This window comes from Olea europaea, chromosome 11, assembly GCF_002742605.1.
Source record: "Olea europaea var. sylvestris chromosome 11, O_europaea_v1, whole genome shotgun sequence".
NCBI classification, from domain to species: Eukaryota; Viridiplantae; Streptophyta; class Magnoliopsida; order Lamiales; family Oleaceae; genus Olea; species Olea europaea.
In genome coordinates, this window is record NC_036247.1 from 32868920 (window position 1) to 32884842 (window position 15923).

Here is a 15923-nt window from a genome sequence, read left to right on the forward strand (position 1 = left end):
CACCCCCCCCCCCCCCCCCCCTTAATTTTTTGGAAAAGTATGCAAGTCCTCTTCTACCTTTTTTTTTTTGGCTCCTAGAGGAAAATGAAGCCTAGGGCTTTTCTAATTTTCTGTTTTTTTTTTTTTTTTTAAATTTTTGGGTGAGGTTGGTGTCCTTGGAAATTGCTATGAGTTGAGTTCACTGTTTACGCGGCCAATCGACATTCACTTTGACTAAAATCTGTGCAACATTATTTGCATTTTTGTGCTTCTATAGATCAACTTCTAAAAATATTTCTCAAGAAAATAAAATTGGGATCTTTCTTCTATTTCTCCATTTCCTTTTCCCATAGCACCGGTAGGAGGAGACCAGGTCTATTTTTTTCTTAGATTTAGTGCTCTCGATCCGCGCAGGTGAATTGTTCACGACCACAGCAGGAGGGGACTTTACGCCGCACATGATAACTGTATATACCGGAGAGGTAGTGAGAATTTTGCTAGCTCTTGAAAGGTTCTTTTTGCAGATTTGCCTGTGTATCTGACATTTTATGTGGGTATTTTTAATAAACAGGACGTTGCAGGGAAGATCATTACATTTGCTCAGAAAGGTCCTCGAGGGATTTGCGTTCTTTCTGCTAATGGTTCTGTCTCCAATGTTACGATTCGCCAACCTGGTTCTTCTGGGGGTATCTTGACATACGAGGCATGATCTCATCCATGAGGAATTTTGATTTGTAATTGTTTTATTCTTTCGGTCACATTCATTACAACTAGATCTGGATTTTGTTATACTAACTTGGATATAAACTTTGCAGTCTTTCAGATATCAACGCCTTTACATTTTCATTCATGCACACTTGCACATACATGGTGCCGTGTGGTCTGTGTATACACATTTATGCATTTCCCACTCGCTTTTTATTCTTTTTCCAACATATAATTATGGAGTCAAGAACACGTGTTCTTGTCATGCTTTTATCTTGTTGCAGGAACCTATCCATTATTCCTAGAATTGAATCGAAGTTATGTTATGTGTACAGTGAAGCACAAGAAATTTCTGTTTTTGAATCGAACCTGTTACTTTGAACCTAGTTAAAGTACTATTTGTGCTTGAAGTAGCATATTATTTGGAGAAGGCCCTATTTTCAGAGCATCTAGCTTTTCCTCACTCGGTTCTTTGATTTAGGAGTCATGAATTTACTAAAGGATCCCTATAATATAAACTGCACCCTCGCGTTGCAGAAAATGAACAGAAAATTTTCGAAATAGTATTTTTGTTCACCTCGTTTAGAATCCGGGTGCTCCATGCTCTATACTTGCAGTGATCTCTCTCTTCTGAAGGTCTTTTATTGCTATCAGTCGTGCTTGCTAAAATAATTGAGCAATTTTCACCTGGGATTCTATGAGACTATATTTGCCTTAATCGTGTTTGAGCTTTTTGAATTTGAATTCAAATGCAAAATATTTTGTGCAGGGGCGCTTTGAGATTTTAACCTTAACAGGATCATTCACATCTTCTGAAAATGGCGGGATAAAAAGTAGGACAGGCGGACTAAGTGTTTCTTTGGCTGGACCTGATGGTCGTGTTATTGGTGGTGGGATTGCGGGTATGCTAATGGCTGCTAGTCCAATCCAGGTAAGCCCTTTTCATCGACTCTTGCATGCGCAGATTGTATCTGTAAGTGATACAATAACTTGTGTCTCTTTCGACGTGCACATGTGTACACTATCTTTTACGTGCCTTTGTGTGTAGACTTGCATTTTTTTTCAAGGTATAAGCATATCTACTTCAGAGATACGAGACATCTTGCTATTTTTGGTTCCTCGTAAAAGGCAAATTTCCATTTTTGGAAAAATATGCTCTTCTGACTCATTACCTCGGGATAACACGACCTCTAGTTTCCAGAGAGCATAAAGAAGAAATTTTGAAAACTACTTCTCCAAGACAATTAGTAGAGTTTATTACACAGATAGACCTGCATATAGGTGTCCAAGAAGAGAAATGATGGGTAAACCATTGACATAATACCTCAGACAGATAAATTTGATCATATTCCTACCTCATTGTAAGTTGAATTTAGTTCAAACGTTGCGTCTCAATAGACTTTGGAAACTACAATCGAATTGAGGGAAAAAAAAATGGGGTCAGTTGCAAGATCCATTTTCTGTCATTCCACTGCATCCATTGCTAAAATTCCTTCCTTACAAAATATTTCTTAATGGAACAATGTTGTTCTTGACAAGGCTCATATGCCTGTATCCTAATTTTAGTGGTCTTGGACAACCATATGTTATATCTAAATGAAAAACTAACCCTCACTATATTGTTGCAAAATTTACGCGTGTTCTGATTTACTTTGCCAGGTTGTTTTTGGAAGCTTCATGCCAAATTGTTACAAAACTCCCAAAAGAAAGCATAATCTTGAACCCAGAGTGGCTCCTCTGGTCCTGAGTCCTCCAGCTCCAATGACAGTGGCAACACCAATATCTCAAGCGGCACCAGAAATCAACATCTCTCCAGTTCCACCATCTCAATTTCCAGTTCCGAATCAGCAAGAAACAGATAATGACACAACCAAAAAAGGGTACCCGTATTCTACATCTAAAGTTACTGCCGACTGGAATGGCACAGAGCCAATTTCTAATCAGAGACCATCTCCGGACATTAACATCTCAGTATCTGTTGAGTAGCAATGTAACAAGTCTATAACTAAGTAGATTTATGATACCATAGTTTTAGCTTTAGGCATATGCAAGTGACTCAAAGAGGCTAACATGGTTAGTCGTAAGATGCATAACTTATCTTTGTTCTTCTTCTTGTGAACATTTAGTCTAGAGTCCCTGTGAATTTTCAAATGAGGGTGTCTAGAAACTGGTTCTGTTGATTGTATGGATGCATGTTCTTTTGAATGATAATTTTATTTTATCTTTATAAATTGTTTTGCCTGATGTCTCAGTCCACAAATAGTTTACACTGAGTTTCAAGGAATCTTTTTTGAAAGGCTTTTACCATGATCTGAAATTGTTGAGATTCAGATTCTGGGATGAGGGGACTTCTATTTTTGCTGTTTTAGTACGAGTAACCTATTCACTATGGCTTGTATGATATAGTGGATGACATGTATAAATAATCGAGTTCAGTATTATGAATTAAACTTACACTAAATTGTTAAGCACAAGAACTGAAGACTTCTCATGCACCAGTGGATAGTAAACAAAATTTGAGACTTTAAGCCGATTGGATATTTGGATCCTTGCATGAATGAAGAAAGATTAATATAAAAGCTTAAGCATTTCAAACAACAAGCTTCAAATCCAAAAGGCAGCAAATAGTACGGGCATTCAATTATTTCTGTAAGATTTTTTACAGCAGTTTCTTGAGTTGATCATTCTGGTTTACCTTTACTTGTATCACCATCTTTTTCTTCCTTGCCAAATTCGCGAACGATCTTGGAATAATAATTCCAGTCAGAATGTGAAGATGTTATTGGAGGATATCCGAACCTATGCTCTTCCACATAAGAAGGAACATCGTCAGCATCTGCGACTCCTTGCAGAAATCTACGCAACCAACCATTTGTACCTAACACATTCCGATTGCAAATCAGAATCAGCCCTCGAAATATATACATTTCTAAAACCAATTTGTAAATCTGACCTAAAAATGTATCTTTGCTGTCATGCCTTTTGTATGGCCGCGGAAATATTGCTGTATTAGGCTGCAGAAAAAGAAGAAGATGCAATAATATTAAAGAAGAAATTCATCTCTTGAGTTTGTAAATAGATTAAATTCCCAGAATGATGTAATTACAGGATTCAGCAGAGATGTATGGGGTTCGTCATCAATCAACAATGTATTCGACGATGAATATTGTCCCCTACGCCAGGGAAGATCGAGGTACTTCTTTTCCCACAGTCGATTCAAATCCTTCAGATACAAGGGCTTTTCCACCTTTCTTAAACAGTGAAATCCAGAATCTATACATTCCTCTTGACCCTATAAAGCAGATTCAACAAATGTCAGAATTTCCAAAATCAGCATTTAATTGAAGACAAACATGATGTGATCCAATTATAATCTTTGCGTGAATGTGGCTGTGAACTTACCCAAACAAATGCCAACTTGTTTTTCATTCGAGGACTACCAGTGATGGAGATCAAAAGAGCATCTATATTACGCCTATTCATTTCAAAATCAGTGATCATATATCAGAAAAATTGTACATAAAATAAGAACCCACAATGAAAAAGTGAATTAATCACTTACTCAGTAGCAGAAGACCATATACCCACTTCAAATCTTTCAAGGCAGAATTGCATAAAATCAGTACAGAAAGGCCTCTTGAAAACTGTTTTGGAGTGATCAAAATCATGAAAATAAAAAACCCAACAAAAGTTTAATAAAAAAGGGGGTACATATTTTTACCAAGAAATTTGCCGTAACGCATATCAGGGATTAATTTTTGAACAGTGCTCCAATGTTTTATGTAAACTCTGTGTACCAATAATCCACCAAGACAGAGCACAAGCAGTTTTTTCTTGGGACCTAGATTTAATTTCTCCAATGAAATGTTTAATTCATTTCCATTATTATCCTTCTTTTCATCTTTGTTGCTTTCATCAGAAATCACATTCTTGAACTTCAGATCTGGGAGTTTGACTGCCATTTGAAGGATGACTTTGCATGGACCAGAGGAATTCTATTCGTGGCTGGTGAACTACTCACTTTTCTGTATTTAATTTGTCAATAGGCTAAGAATTCCACTCGGCCCACTCCAATTTTTCCACTATCAATTTTTTATTATAAATTTGGTACTGTATATTTGGACGAATGCGATATCATGAATCAAAGAATATGCTTTGCCCTGTTTGAGCCTTTATTTATAAAAGATGTATCTTGGAATAGTGGATTGATAGAGAATATATAGTTAAAAAATAAAATAAAAAATAAAATTTATGTGTTATATTATTTTATGGAAAAATGTGTGATTGAAAAGAAAAGAAAGAAAAATATATTTTAAAAATAATGAAAATCAAACCAGGATGGATAAGAGGAAGTTTAGAACTTAATCAATTACGCTCATAATATTTTTATTTCCTAAAATTGTGTGTCACCTCAATCGAGATGGAAGTGGACCCTACCAATTCATGGTCTAACCAGCTGGGATGCATCATTCAAAAAGGTACTTAAGAAAGTTCGTCTCGTCAACTTTAAACACGCATTTGCACCGAACTATTAGAGTGAGAAAATCGATAAGAAGAGCAATGAGTAATAACGCGCTTTGATCCATTACTTCTTTGCTAAGTTGTCTCTAATGTCATCATTCAATTCTGGAGTGTCTATGTGCAATTTTGATCTTTCATCGACTTTGTATGAATATACTGCTTTTTCATTATTGCCCTTATTTTTTTTAAAAGTAAAAAATTAGTTTCTTTAATTAAATTTTAATTAAAATTAATAAAATGAATTGTTGAAAAGTTGATAAAAATTGTGGGCCTAATAAAATCTTATATCAAAATTAATTATTAATTTTGACTTATAATTTTTATCAACTTTTTAATTAAATCGAACTGGACGTTATCTTCATATTTCCCTGATTTACAAAAAGCATTCCACTAGACTAGGGGCCAACCAAATTGAATACTTTTCCACTGACCATACTGTTGTGGCTTTGATGTGTGCGGCTGTGAGCTGCCTTAGATTCCTTGAAACAACTTTAAAGATACCCAATCAAAAGAAATGTACGAGGTAGTCATTAGCACGTTGTCATATGCATGTCACCTAATCTCATGTTGGAATTTAGGGGTGTTTTGGAGTCCACCATTTATAGTTTAAGAATTTGTCAATAATAATTTTTTTAGCCTCGACATTCTTAGTTTTATATTTTCGATCCAACGACTCCTACAACTCCTTAGCAGTTTAAATAGTTCTATACACATTGTATAGCGTGTCTGTTAAACTGTTTATAATATAGTTTCGGCACAGGAAATCTGAATAGTTCCAAGCATCAAGTGCACTAATTGCTTGAACATCTCCCTCTCGCTCATTGAATTTTGGAGCAGTCTTAGTCAAAAATCTTGCAAGATTCAAAGTGGTCAGGTAAAATAACATTTTCTGTTGTCGCCTTTTGAAATTCAAGCCATTGAATTTCTCCAATTTTTCTCTATGATTGGTCAAAACATTAACGGTATGACCAGTTGTTGGAACCACAAGTTGACTCACATGACTTGACAATTTAGCCACAGTTTGAGTCATAACAGAGTTTGGCCCTTGAGCCATAGTAGAGTCTACAGCCTGATTTCCAGTAGGCACATTTTTTGTCACATCCATGTTGATCGATTCGGTTGCCATTTTTGAAAGTCAAACAAAAAAATTAGTTTTTTTAATTAAAGAAACCAAAATTTTTCTCAAAAATCCTTTTTAAGTTTGTTGAAATTTAGTGGTATTAATGAAACCAGATTATCATATACCGTATATATAGTTTAGATACTGAATTTAAGCATACCGTATATGCAGCTTACCGTATTTGCACTTATTATTGTTACCAATTTCGTATATATACCTTATTTTCACATACTCATTTTGCACATATCGAAATTTCAGATTAATATTACAGTAAAATTTTTCACATATCGAAATTGCAGTAATTTTTTTTTGTTTCAGATTTGAATTTTTAACATAAACAGAAATTAACGCAGATTAATTTCAATAAACATAAAGAGAACGATAATATAATAAAATTGCAAATTATATGAATCATACGAATAAACGCTAAATAAATAAATCTGCAATAATAAATTGTGAAGTGAAATCGTAAAATAAATAAATAGCAGATGAATTTTCAACTCGAGTCCTGTGCGAACACAGTTTCCTTAAAACAGTTTCGCCCCCTCACCGTAAGTGGTTGAGGTCTAATCCGAGTGTCTGTTTTCCAGGATATAACGATAAAGTCCGTAGAATCTGAGCACCACAGATACTACTCCGTCGAACTGAGTTTATATTCAAACAATATCACAACTAAGACGACACCGAAAATGCAACAGATTATGTATGCAGACAACACTAATTTGCAGAATATTTTCATGTGTATGCAGACAGTAATTTCCTGATGTGTACTCTTGTGGTTGGATTTGTTGGAAATGAGACATAATATAAGATTAAATCTGCCTATTAACTCTATAGCAATAAACACTGGAGTTGCTTCAATTTTTGGGAGTTTTGGCAGTTTTCGAAAACTCAAAGATCAGTTGGAGAAAGCAAAAAATTGCAAAACATGGACACTCCAAACGGGTCAATTTTTGCTTCGTTCGGTCCGATATTTGTGTATGCATGTTGCGCCCCCACACAAGTTCAAGGTCCGAAAGCAATTTCGGTCAGTGATTTGCACCCTCTGCGCGAGCATGTGGAGAGAGTCTCTATGTACACATGATTACACCATTTCAATGTGCAACAATATTTAAAGTGGTTCTTGCTTTCACATTTTTCTATGTGGGACAAACTCATTTTTCCCATATAAACCATCTTCCAATGGTCAACTTTGAGCTCCAATTTCTCATTCACCCGAATTTCATTTTTTGGTAAGTAAATATATGATTTCGATGCTCTCACGAAAGAGAACACAAATCAACTTTGATCTTTCGAATTGGACTAACGGGTCCTATCAAAAAGTGTGTCAAAAGTGAGTCATTTACTTATATTTTCCAACAGCTTAATGGTGTTAGACCGTCATCTAAATGAAAGACTTGTTACTTATTATGTGTGTTTCAACTCTATTTTGACAGATTGTTGTTGTATGTTTCTTGCCAAATTTTAGTCACTGTTTATGAAGAGAATAATTTAATCTGATGCTTTAAAAGAGGAAATTATAGTATCTAATAAATTGGAGGAAGCATTTGATATTAACCTTGACAACTTGACATTTGGTGCATGTTAGTACATAACACTTGATACAACGATACTGAATAAGAAAAATAAGCTAAAACATTTTCATCACTGGACAATTTCATCCAAAACGGTTCATGGATTTGATAAGTTCGACGATTATTGTTACGTGTTGTCATACTTGGCCAACCTACTTGGGCCTATGGCCCACTCAATCCAAACCACGTGGCACTCCAGCCGAGGTGGCATGTATGGTCGAGGCCTTTCATGCCGAGGCCCATATATCGAGGCCTATGAAAGTAGCCGAAGTCCATACATCGAGGCCCATGAACCAAAGCCATGATGCGAGATCACCGAAAAGATAGCCGAAGCCCTAAAGCGAAAGTATTACGTGAGTGGCAAAAGCCCTGAATCCAAAGCCGAAGCAGAAGCCTCCGAATCATGAAGGAACATCTTCCATGATCATTTCTCCCCGGAGATCTTCTACATAAAGATCTTGTTTGAATGATTGATGGAACGTTTGTCATAAGTGTACATGTCAAGTCTTGTCATTAGCATGGGGGTTCTGTATAAGCAATAAATGCGCAGCAAGCTAGCAAGTCAAGTCAAGGATGATGCCTAGGATTGGATGTTTGGATTAAAGAGATGAGGGCACGTGCCACCTCATCCAAGGGCCGCCATTTCACATGTACCACTATAAATACTTCCCTTGTGCAACATTAAAGGGCTAATGCAAGAATCAATACAAGAAACCACACTTTACTCTCTCTTTCATATTATCATACAACACAATACGAGTTCATACATATTTACATGCCAATTCATGAGCACCGATTGGTAATTATTGTACAATCGGATTACGAACATCCCGTCAAATTTCGAACGTTGTCGTCCCGCGTCGTTGAGCTACTCCTACTCCCCTGATCCATTCGTTCTAGACCGTCCATATGTCTTAGCGTGTAGGACCTTCGCTCACGTATGCGCGGATGGGTCCGACATCTGTTGGCAATATTTTTTGGGATCAACAAATGGACGCCGTCTGTGGAAAACCATACCATAACCACGAACAACCTTGTGGTGAAAGCTTATTGAAGAGCATTTTGGCATCCTCCTTGAAAAAGGATTTGTTCTTGAAAAAGAACAAGAGAAAGCCCCACAACTTAGCAAAATTTGAAAAGTCAGATGAAAAGAAAATGAGTTCAAATGAAGACACACCCCCCAGGAGGGTAAGAGAAAATGCGAATGTGCCTCCTCCACTCGCTGCCCCAGCAGCTCGGCAAAGACTCCAGCACCACCAAAGAAGAGGTGGAATGCGGGCAACGACACGATTGTCAAGAGAAATGGATGCCATGGCGGCCAACATGGGGGATATTTCTAGCCAAAACTTGGCTATGAGGGAGCTTATGGTCCAAATGCAGGGCCGCGGAGGCTTCCCCATTCCTCCATACGTCTCTCAAGGGCACTACCAGCAAGAAGATGAAGTTCAAAGTCATAGAGCTGTCTCGCCGGACTATAGCCGAGGTGGAAGCCCATTTGAAAGGGAAGTGGAATTTGATGTTTCCTCCAACTAAGCTTCTGGCCGACCCACCGAGATCCTGACATAGGAGGGTAGGTAGTGTATTTGACAGAATTAGCCCCGCTGAACCGAGACTTAGGCAACAGTAGACTCATCAGCCTTGGACAAGGCCACAGCCTCCACCTCCACCTCCAATGTCCCAGCAGCTGGAAGAAAGGCATGAAAATGCCCCCGCGTTGCTCTGCCTAGAAATAGGCACCAGATGGGGGAGGAAGAGGTTAGGAACCATCCCAAAACCTCTCACCAACAACCACGGTATGAGGCCGATGAATACGATTCAGATGAGCAATAGAGTTCCTGTGACTTGGATGATGACGATGAGAATCTGTCGTTCTCAAGGGAACTAAGGAGTGCCCAGGTTCAAGCCACTATGTAATGCCAAAGATACCAAATTATGACAGAAGAGGCGACCCAGAGGAGCACCTGAATACTTATAAAACTCACATAAGCCTAAGGGGCACCACCCCAACTGTGAAGTGCAGAGTTTTCCATTTAACACTTAGTGGAGCGGCTGAAATTTGGTACAGTAGGTTACCGCTTGGGAGCATAAGAAGCTGGCCCGAGTTCAAGACAACATTCTTGAAGAGGTTCGCGGTAAGCAAAGAAGGAGAGGCCCCTATCCAACGTCTCCAAGACATGAGACAAGCACATGGGGAGTCCCTAAAGAGCTTCCTATCACGCTTCACCGATGAGATGACGTATTGCGTGCAAGTCACCGACTGTGAGGCACTATCCGCATTAAGGGGAGGTCTGAAAATGAATACACTATCCTGGAGAGACGTGCAAAATCAAGATCCCACCACCTATGATGCCCTACTCGAGATGATGAGGCGATAAACCATCAATGAAGAATTGATTGAGCATAGGAACAGGGCAAGTAGAGGCTTTCCACTTCCTCAAAGGCAGCGTACTAGAAGGCCGACCTCCCACCTGATGGACTACCAAATGAACCAGGCTGGAAATGAGAGTTCTGGCCAAGCACTTGCCACCACCACTTTGAATGCGGTTCCTACCTTGGCATATGAGGATATCAACCCAATTACTGACACCCAGCAGATGGAAACCCCACAAGGATCCCGTAGGGGGAGAGGCCGAGGTTGGGGTTCGAGACCTAAAAATAGGTCAAATCAAAACCCATCGGGATACTGTGTACACCACCGGTCCTATGGACTTGACACAGCAGATTGTAGATTGTCGAGACTATGCGCACCGCTCCTTACTAGAACCCCCTAGGGACAAAAATGAATCGCCTCAGGCGAACAGGCTCCCGCCCAGGCACAATAACCGACGTGAGCGTGGGAAGGCTGCTATCGTCAAAGGGATATTTTCCCACAACGAAGGGAGCGTGATACGGAGAGGCCCAGGGAAGGGCGCAGGCACCGAAGAAACCGACAAGCCCAGAATGAGGCCCCTATCTACGAGGTGGATACCATATTTGGAGGCCCATATGTTGGCGGTGAGACACGAAAAGTCAAAAGGAATTACGTCCGGGAGGCTAAACACCCCCCTTTGGCAAGCTACATTGTGGACAGCAGCTCCCGGAGGAACCAAGTTCCACCCATTGTCTTCACCCAAGAGAACGCCAAAGGAGTTCACTATCCCCACTGCAATGCACTTGTTGTGAGAGCCGTCATAGCCCGAAATGGGCTCAAGCGAATGTTAGTTGACAACGGTAGCTCTGTCAACATTCTATTCGGATCCACCTTTGACAAGATGATATTGGATCATCAGTTGACACCCACCACCACTCCTTTGTACGGATTCACCGGAGATAACATCACTCCAACGGGAAAGATAACACTTGCAGTGGAGATGGGAGAGTCTCTCCAAACTACGATGAACTTCATGGAGTTCCTCATTGTCGACAGTCGATCGGCCTGTCATGGAGTATTAGGTAGGCCAGCCCTAAAAGAATTGGGAGCAGTCACCTCCATCCACCACCTATGCATGAAATTTTCGACGAAAATGGGGTGTCAACTGTGAGAGGCGACCAATGAGGATCGAGAGAGTGTTATCTAAACTCCATAAAAAGGTTGAGCCCCAGGATGGCCATGTAATCATAGCCGATATAGTCATGGCTGATGTCCCAGGTGATGCTCCCACTGAACCAGAAGATATCGATATGATTGATGCACCACCCAATCTAGAGGTATTGGTCATTGATGAGATCGATCCCCGCATAATTGAACACGAATCTCAAGCATTTCCATTTGAGGAACTTGAAAGTTTTCGGTAGACCCCCGAGACCCATCCAAGGTGCTGAAAGTAGGCAAGGACTTATCCAACATTTTGAAGGAAAAGATTAAGGATTTCCTAAGTAGGAACCTTGATGTCTTTGCTTGGAGGCATGAGGACATGGTAGGCATAGACCCCAAGGTCAATTGCCACCACTTGAAAGTCGATCCTAAGGTTGCCCTACACAGACAAAAAAAGAGAGCCCTCAATCCTGAGAGGTACGAGGCTCTGAAGGAAAAGGTTCAGAAGTTCATCCAAAATGGCTTTATCAGGGAGGCTACCTATCCGAGGTGGGTCTCCAACCCGATTTTAGTGAAGAAACACAACGACAAGTGGATGGTGTGCATCGATTTCACCAACCTCAATAGAGCTTACCCGAAAGACAGCTTTCCACTCCCAAAGATTGACCAACTAGTAGACTCCACGGCTGGGCACGAGTTGTTGAGCTTTATGGACACATACTCTGACTACATCCAAATACCCATGCACCCGACCAATGAGGAGCACACCTCTTTCATCACAGATTGAGACCTTTATCGTTATAGGATGATGTCCTTCGGATTGAAAAATGCCAGAGTGACTTACCAAAGGCTCGTCAATAAAATGTTTATGAGCCTCATCGACAAGACAATGGAGGTATACGTGGATGATATGTTGGTAAAGAGTTGGAAGCTGAGGACCACATAACGTACCTCTACAGCACCTTCCAAGTCTTGAGAAGATATAGGATGAGGCTCAACCCCCTCAAGTGCACCTTTGGAGTGGCCTCCGACAAATTCTTAGGATACATGGTCAATCAACGTGGAATTGAAGCTAACCCTGAGAAGATTGAGGCCTTATACAAGATGAGATCCCCCCAAAAGTCAAAGGAGGTGCAAAGTTTGACTAGACGAGTGGCCGCACTTAGCCGCTTCGTCTCCAAAGCTACAGACAAATGCCTTCCATTTTTCAAAGTGCTGAAAGTTGGGAAGAAGTTCCGATGGAACGAGGAATGTGAAGAGGCCTGAAAAGACACCTAGGGCAGGCCCCCTTCCTCTTTAAACTGAAGCCCGGTGAGATCCTACAACTATATCTGGTCGTCTCCAATGAGGCCATCAATTCGGTTCTAACCCGAGAAGAGGGGACCACCCAACTTCCCGTTTACTATACAAGTAAAGCACTTCTATCGCCGGAAACCCGTTACCCCGATATGGAGAAGCTCGCTTTGGCCTTGATCACGGCCTCCAGAAAATTGAGACTCTACTTCCAAGCTCACACCATCCATGTGCTGACTAACTTTCCCCTAAGGCAGGTACTCCAAAAGCCTGATGCCTCAGGAAGATTATTGAAGTGGGCAGTGGAGCTAAGTGAATTTGACCTCATGTTCAAGGTTAGGGTAGCCATCAAGGGTCAAGTCTTAGCTGACTTTGTAGCAGAATTCGCCAATTTACCCGAGGTAGATGAAATCATGGAACCCACCGAGCTCCCTACGTGGAACTTATTCGTTGATGGGTCGGCTAGGGATGCCGGCTCAGGTACTGGAGTTGTCCTCATTAGCCCTAAAGGTCACAAGCTAAACTCAGCGGTGAGGTTCGGGTTCAAAGCCATCAACAATGTAGTAGAATATGAGGCACTTCTTGTAGGCCTCAAGCTAGCCAAGGAAATGCAAGTAGAGAGGCTACTCATGAGCAGTGACTTCCAGCTGGTTGTTAGCCAGGTCAATGGTAACTTCTCAGCTAAGGACAAAACGACGGCCTCCTATTTGAAAATGGTGATGAATCTCATCCCATCCTTTGAAAAGTTTGAACTAACCCAGATCCCTCACATCGAAAATGCTCACGCGAATGCACTCTCCAAGCTCGCTAGTAGCAAGGATTCAGAATTACTCACAGTAGTACCTATAGAGCACCTCCTTCTGCCATCAACCGAGGCTCCCAATGTATGTGGGTCACTGGGACTCCTACCTGGATGCAGTTAATCGTAGCATACCTCAAAGACCAGGTACTTCCCACTAACAAGCATGAGGCCTACAAGCTAAGGAGGAGGTCAGCCCACTTCCTCTTTGTTGATGATGTTCTCTAGAAGAGGAGCTTCTCCTACCCACTCTTACAATGCGTTGGAGGAGAAGAGACTACTTACATATTAAGAGAAGTCCATGAAGGCGTGTGCGGAAATCACTCCGGAGGTCTATCTTTGGCACAAAAAATATTGAGGCAGGGGTACTACTAGCCTACCCTAAAAAAGGACGTCCTCGAGTTTGTATGAAAGTGTGACAAATGCTAACGATTTTCTTCGGTACAAAGAAAACTGTCATAGGATTTGATCGCGGTCTCTAGCCCTCGGCCTTTCTCGAAATGGGGTGTGGGCTTCATAGGTCCTCTACATAAAGGTAGAGGAGGTGCAAGCTTTGCAATTGTGGCCATTGATTACTTTACAAAATGGGTTGAGGTTGAACCATTGGCAAAAATCACAGAAGCCAACACTTCCAAGTTCTTGTGGAAGAATATTATATGCCGGTTTGGGATTCCCTACTCAATCGTCTCAGACAATGGTAGACAATTCGACAACAAGAAGGTCAAAGCACTATGCGAAGAACTCGGCATCAAGAAGCATTTTTCCATGCCTCACCACCACAAGCAAATGGCCAAGTTGAGGCTGTGAACAAAACAATCAAGCACGTCCTGAAAAGGAAGCTTGATGTGTCAAAAGGGGCCTGAGTGGATGAGCTGCCATAAGTACCTTGGACAATCTGAACCACCGCGAGGACCCCAACCGGGGAAATACCTTTCCTCATGGCATATGGTACTGAGGCGATGAGCCCCGTTGAGGTCAAACTTTCGTCTCCAAGACGTCTACATTTTAGTGAGTAACAAACAATGAGCTTGAGGTACGACCTTGACTTCATTGAAGAAAGAAGAGATGACTCCCAGTTGAAGCTCGGCACATATCAAAGGAAGATGATGAAGTACTTCAACTTAAAGGTAAAGAAGAGATCATTTCGAATCAACGACTTGGTCCTTAAGAGAGTCTTCCTCTCCTCAAAGGAACCTAGTTCCGGTTCCTTGGATCCGAATTGGGAAGTCCCATATAAAATTAGAGAAGAGATCCGGCCTGGGACTTACTAGATTGAAGACATAAACGGCAAGGCACAACCCCATCCATGAAACATCGAGCACCTCAGAATCTATTACCAATGAATGTACTACCTCGCTGGACAATCTTTCCCAGCTCTTGTGACATTTCTATGGTTCAATAAAATTCTATGATTAAATTAACGTGTTACATTACTTCCTCACCTCGGAGGAGAGGCCAGCGTCCCATCTCTGGGCCACCTCGCTTGAACTCCGAGGCGCATACACATGCCTCCCTTTGACAAGGTTGAACGCTACTGGGAGAAGCCTCAACATGGCTGCACCATCCACCATGTTGGAAAGCGTCCTCACCTCGGAGGAGAGACAAACGTCCCATCTCTGGGCCATCTCGCTTGGACTTCGAGGCGCATGTACATGCCCTCCTTTGGCAAGGTTGAACGTCAAGGGGAGAAGCCTCACCATGGCTGCACTATCCACCATGTTGGGAAGCGTCGTCACCGCGGAGGAAAGGCCAACGTCCCATCTCTGAGCCACCTCACTTGAACTCCGAGGTGCATGCACATGCCTCCCTTTGGCGAGGCTGAACATCAAGGGGAGAAGTCTCAACATGGCTGCACCATCCACCATGTTGGGAAGCGTCGTCACCTTGGAGGAGAGGCCAGCGTCCCATCTCTGGGCCATCTCGCTTGAACTCCGAGGCGCATGCACATGCCTCCCTTTGGTGAGGCTGAACGCCAAGGGGAGAAGCCTCAACAAGGCTACACCATTCACCATGTTGGAAGGTGTCGTCACCTCGGAGGAGAGGCCAGCGTCCCATCTCTGGGCCACCTCGCTTGAACTCCGAGGCAGCACATGCCTCCCTTTAGCAAGGCTGAATGTTAAGGGGAGAAGTCTCAACATGGTTGCACCATCCACCATGTTGGGAAGCGTCGTCATCTCGGAGGAGAGGCTAGTGTCTCATCTATGGGCCACCTCGTTTGAACTCCGAGGAGCATGCACATGCCTCCCTTTGGCGAGGCTGAACGCCAAGGGGAGAAGCCTTAACATGGTTGCACCATCCATCATGTTGGGAAGCGTCGTCACCTCGGAGAAGAGACCAGCGTCCCATCTCTAGGCCACCTCGCTTGAACTCCGAGACGCATGCATATGCCTCCCTTTGGCGAGGCTGAACGCCAAGGGG

General features: G+C 41.8%; 2 protein-coding genes across 2 annotated transcripts in view; one reads left to right on the top strand and one right to left on the bottom strand.

The window, feature by feature from the left end:
• LOC111404117 (AT-hook motif nuclear-localized protein 7-like) overlaps positions 1-2915 on the top strand; it is a 4142-nt gene extending 1227 nt beyond the window's left edge. Inside the window, exons 2-5 of the mRNA XM_023032858.1 lie at positions 394-461; positions 551-682; positions 1454-1615; positions 2344-2915. Of these exons, the coding sequence (XP_022888626.1) occupies positions 394-461; positions 551-682; positions 1454-1615; positions 2344-2670 (689 nt within the window). The 3' untranslated portion in view covers positions 2671-2915. The remainder of the gene's footprint in view (positions 1-393; positions 462-550; positions 683-1453; positions 1616-2343) is intronic.
• A 307-nt stretch (positions 2916-3222) lies between these two features.
• Positions 3223-4781, bottom strand: LOC111404118 (uncharacterized FCP1 homology domain-containing protein C1271.03c-like). The gene is made up of 6 exons (XM_023032859.1): positions 4406-4781; positions 4247-4328; positions 4087-4159; positions 3791-3976; positions 3638-3698; positions 3223-3562 (listed from the first exon to the last, which is right to left on the bottom strand). The coding sequence occupies exons 1-6, from the start codon at positions 4644-4646 to the stop codon at positions 3366-3368; spliced, it is 840 nt and encodes a 279-aa protein (XP_022888627.1). The 5' UTR covers positions 4647-4781; the 3' UTR covers positions 3223-3365.
• Between the last annotated feature and the right edge of the window lie 11142 nt (positions 4782-15923).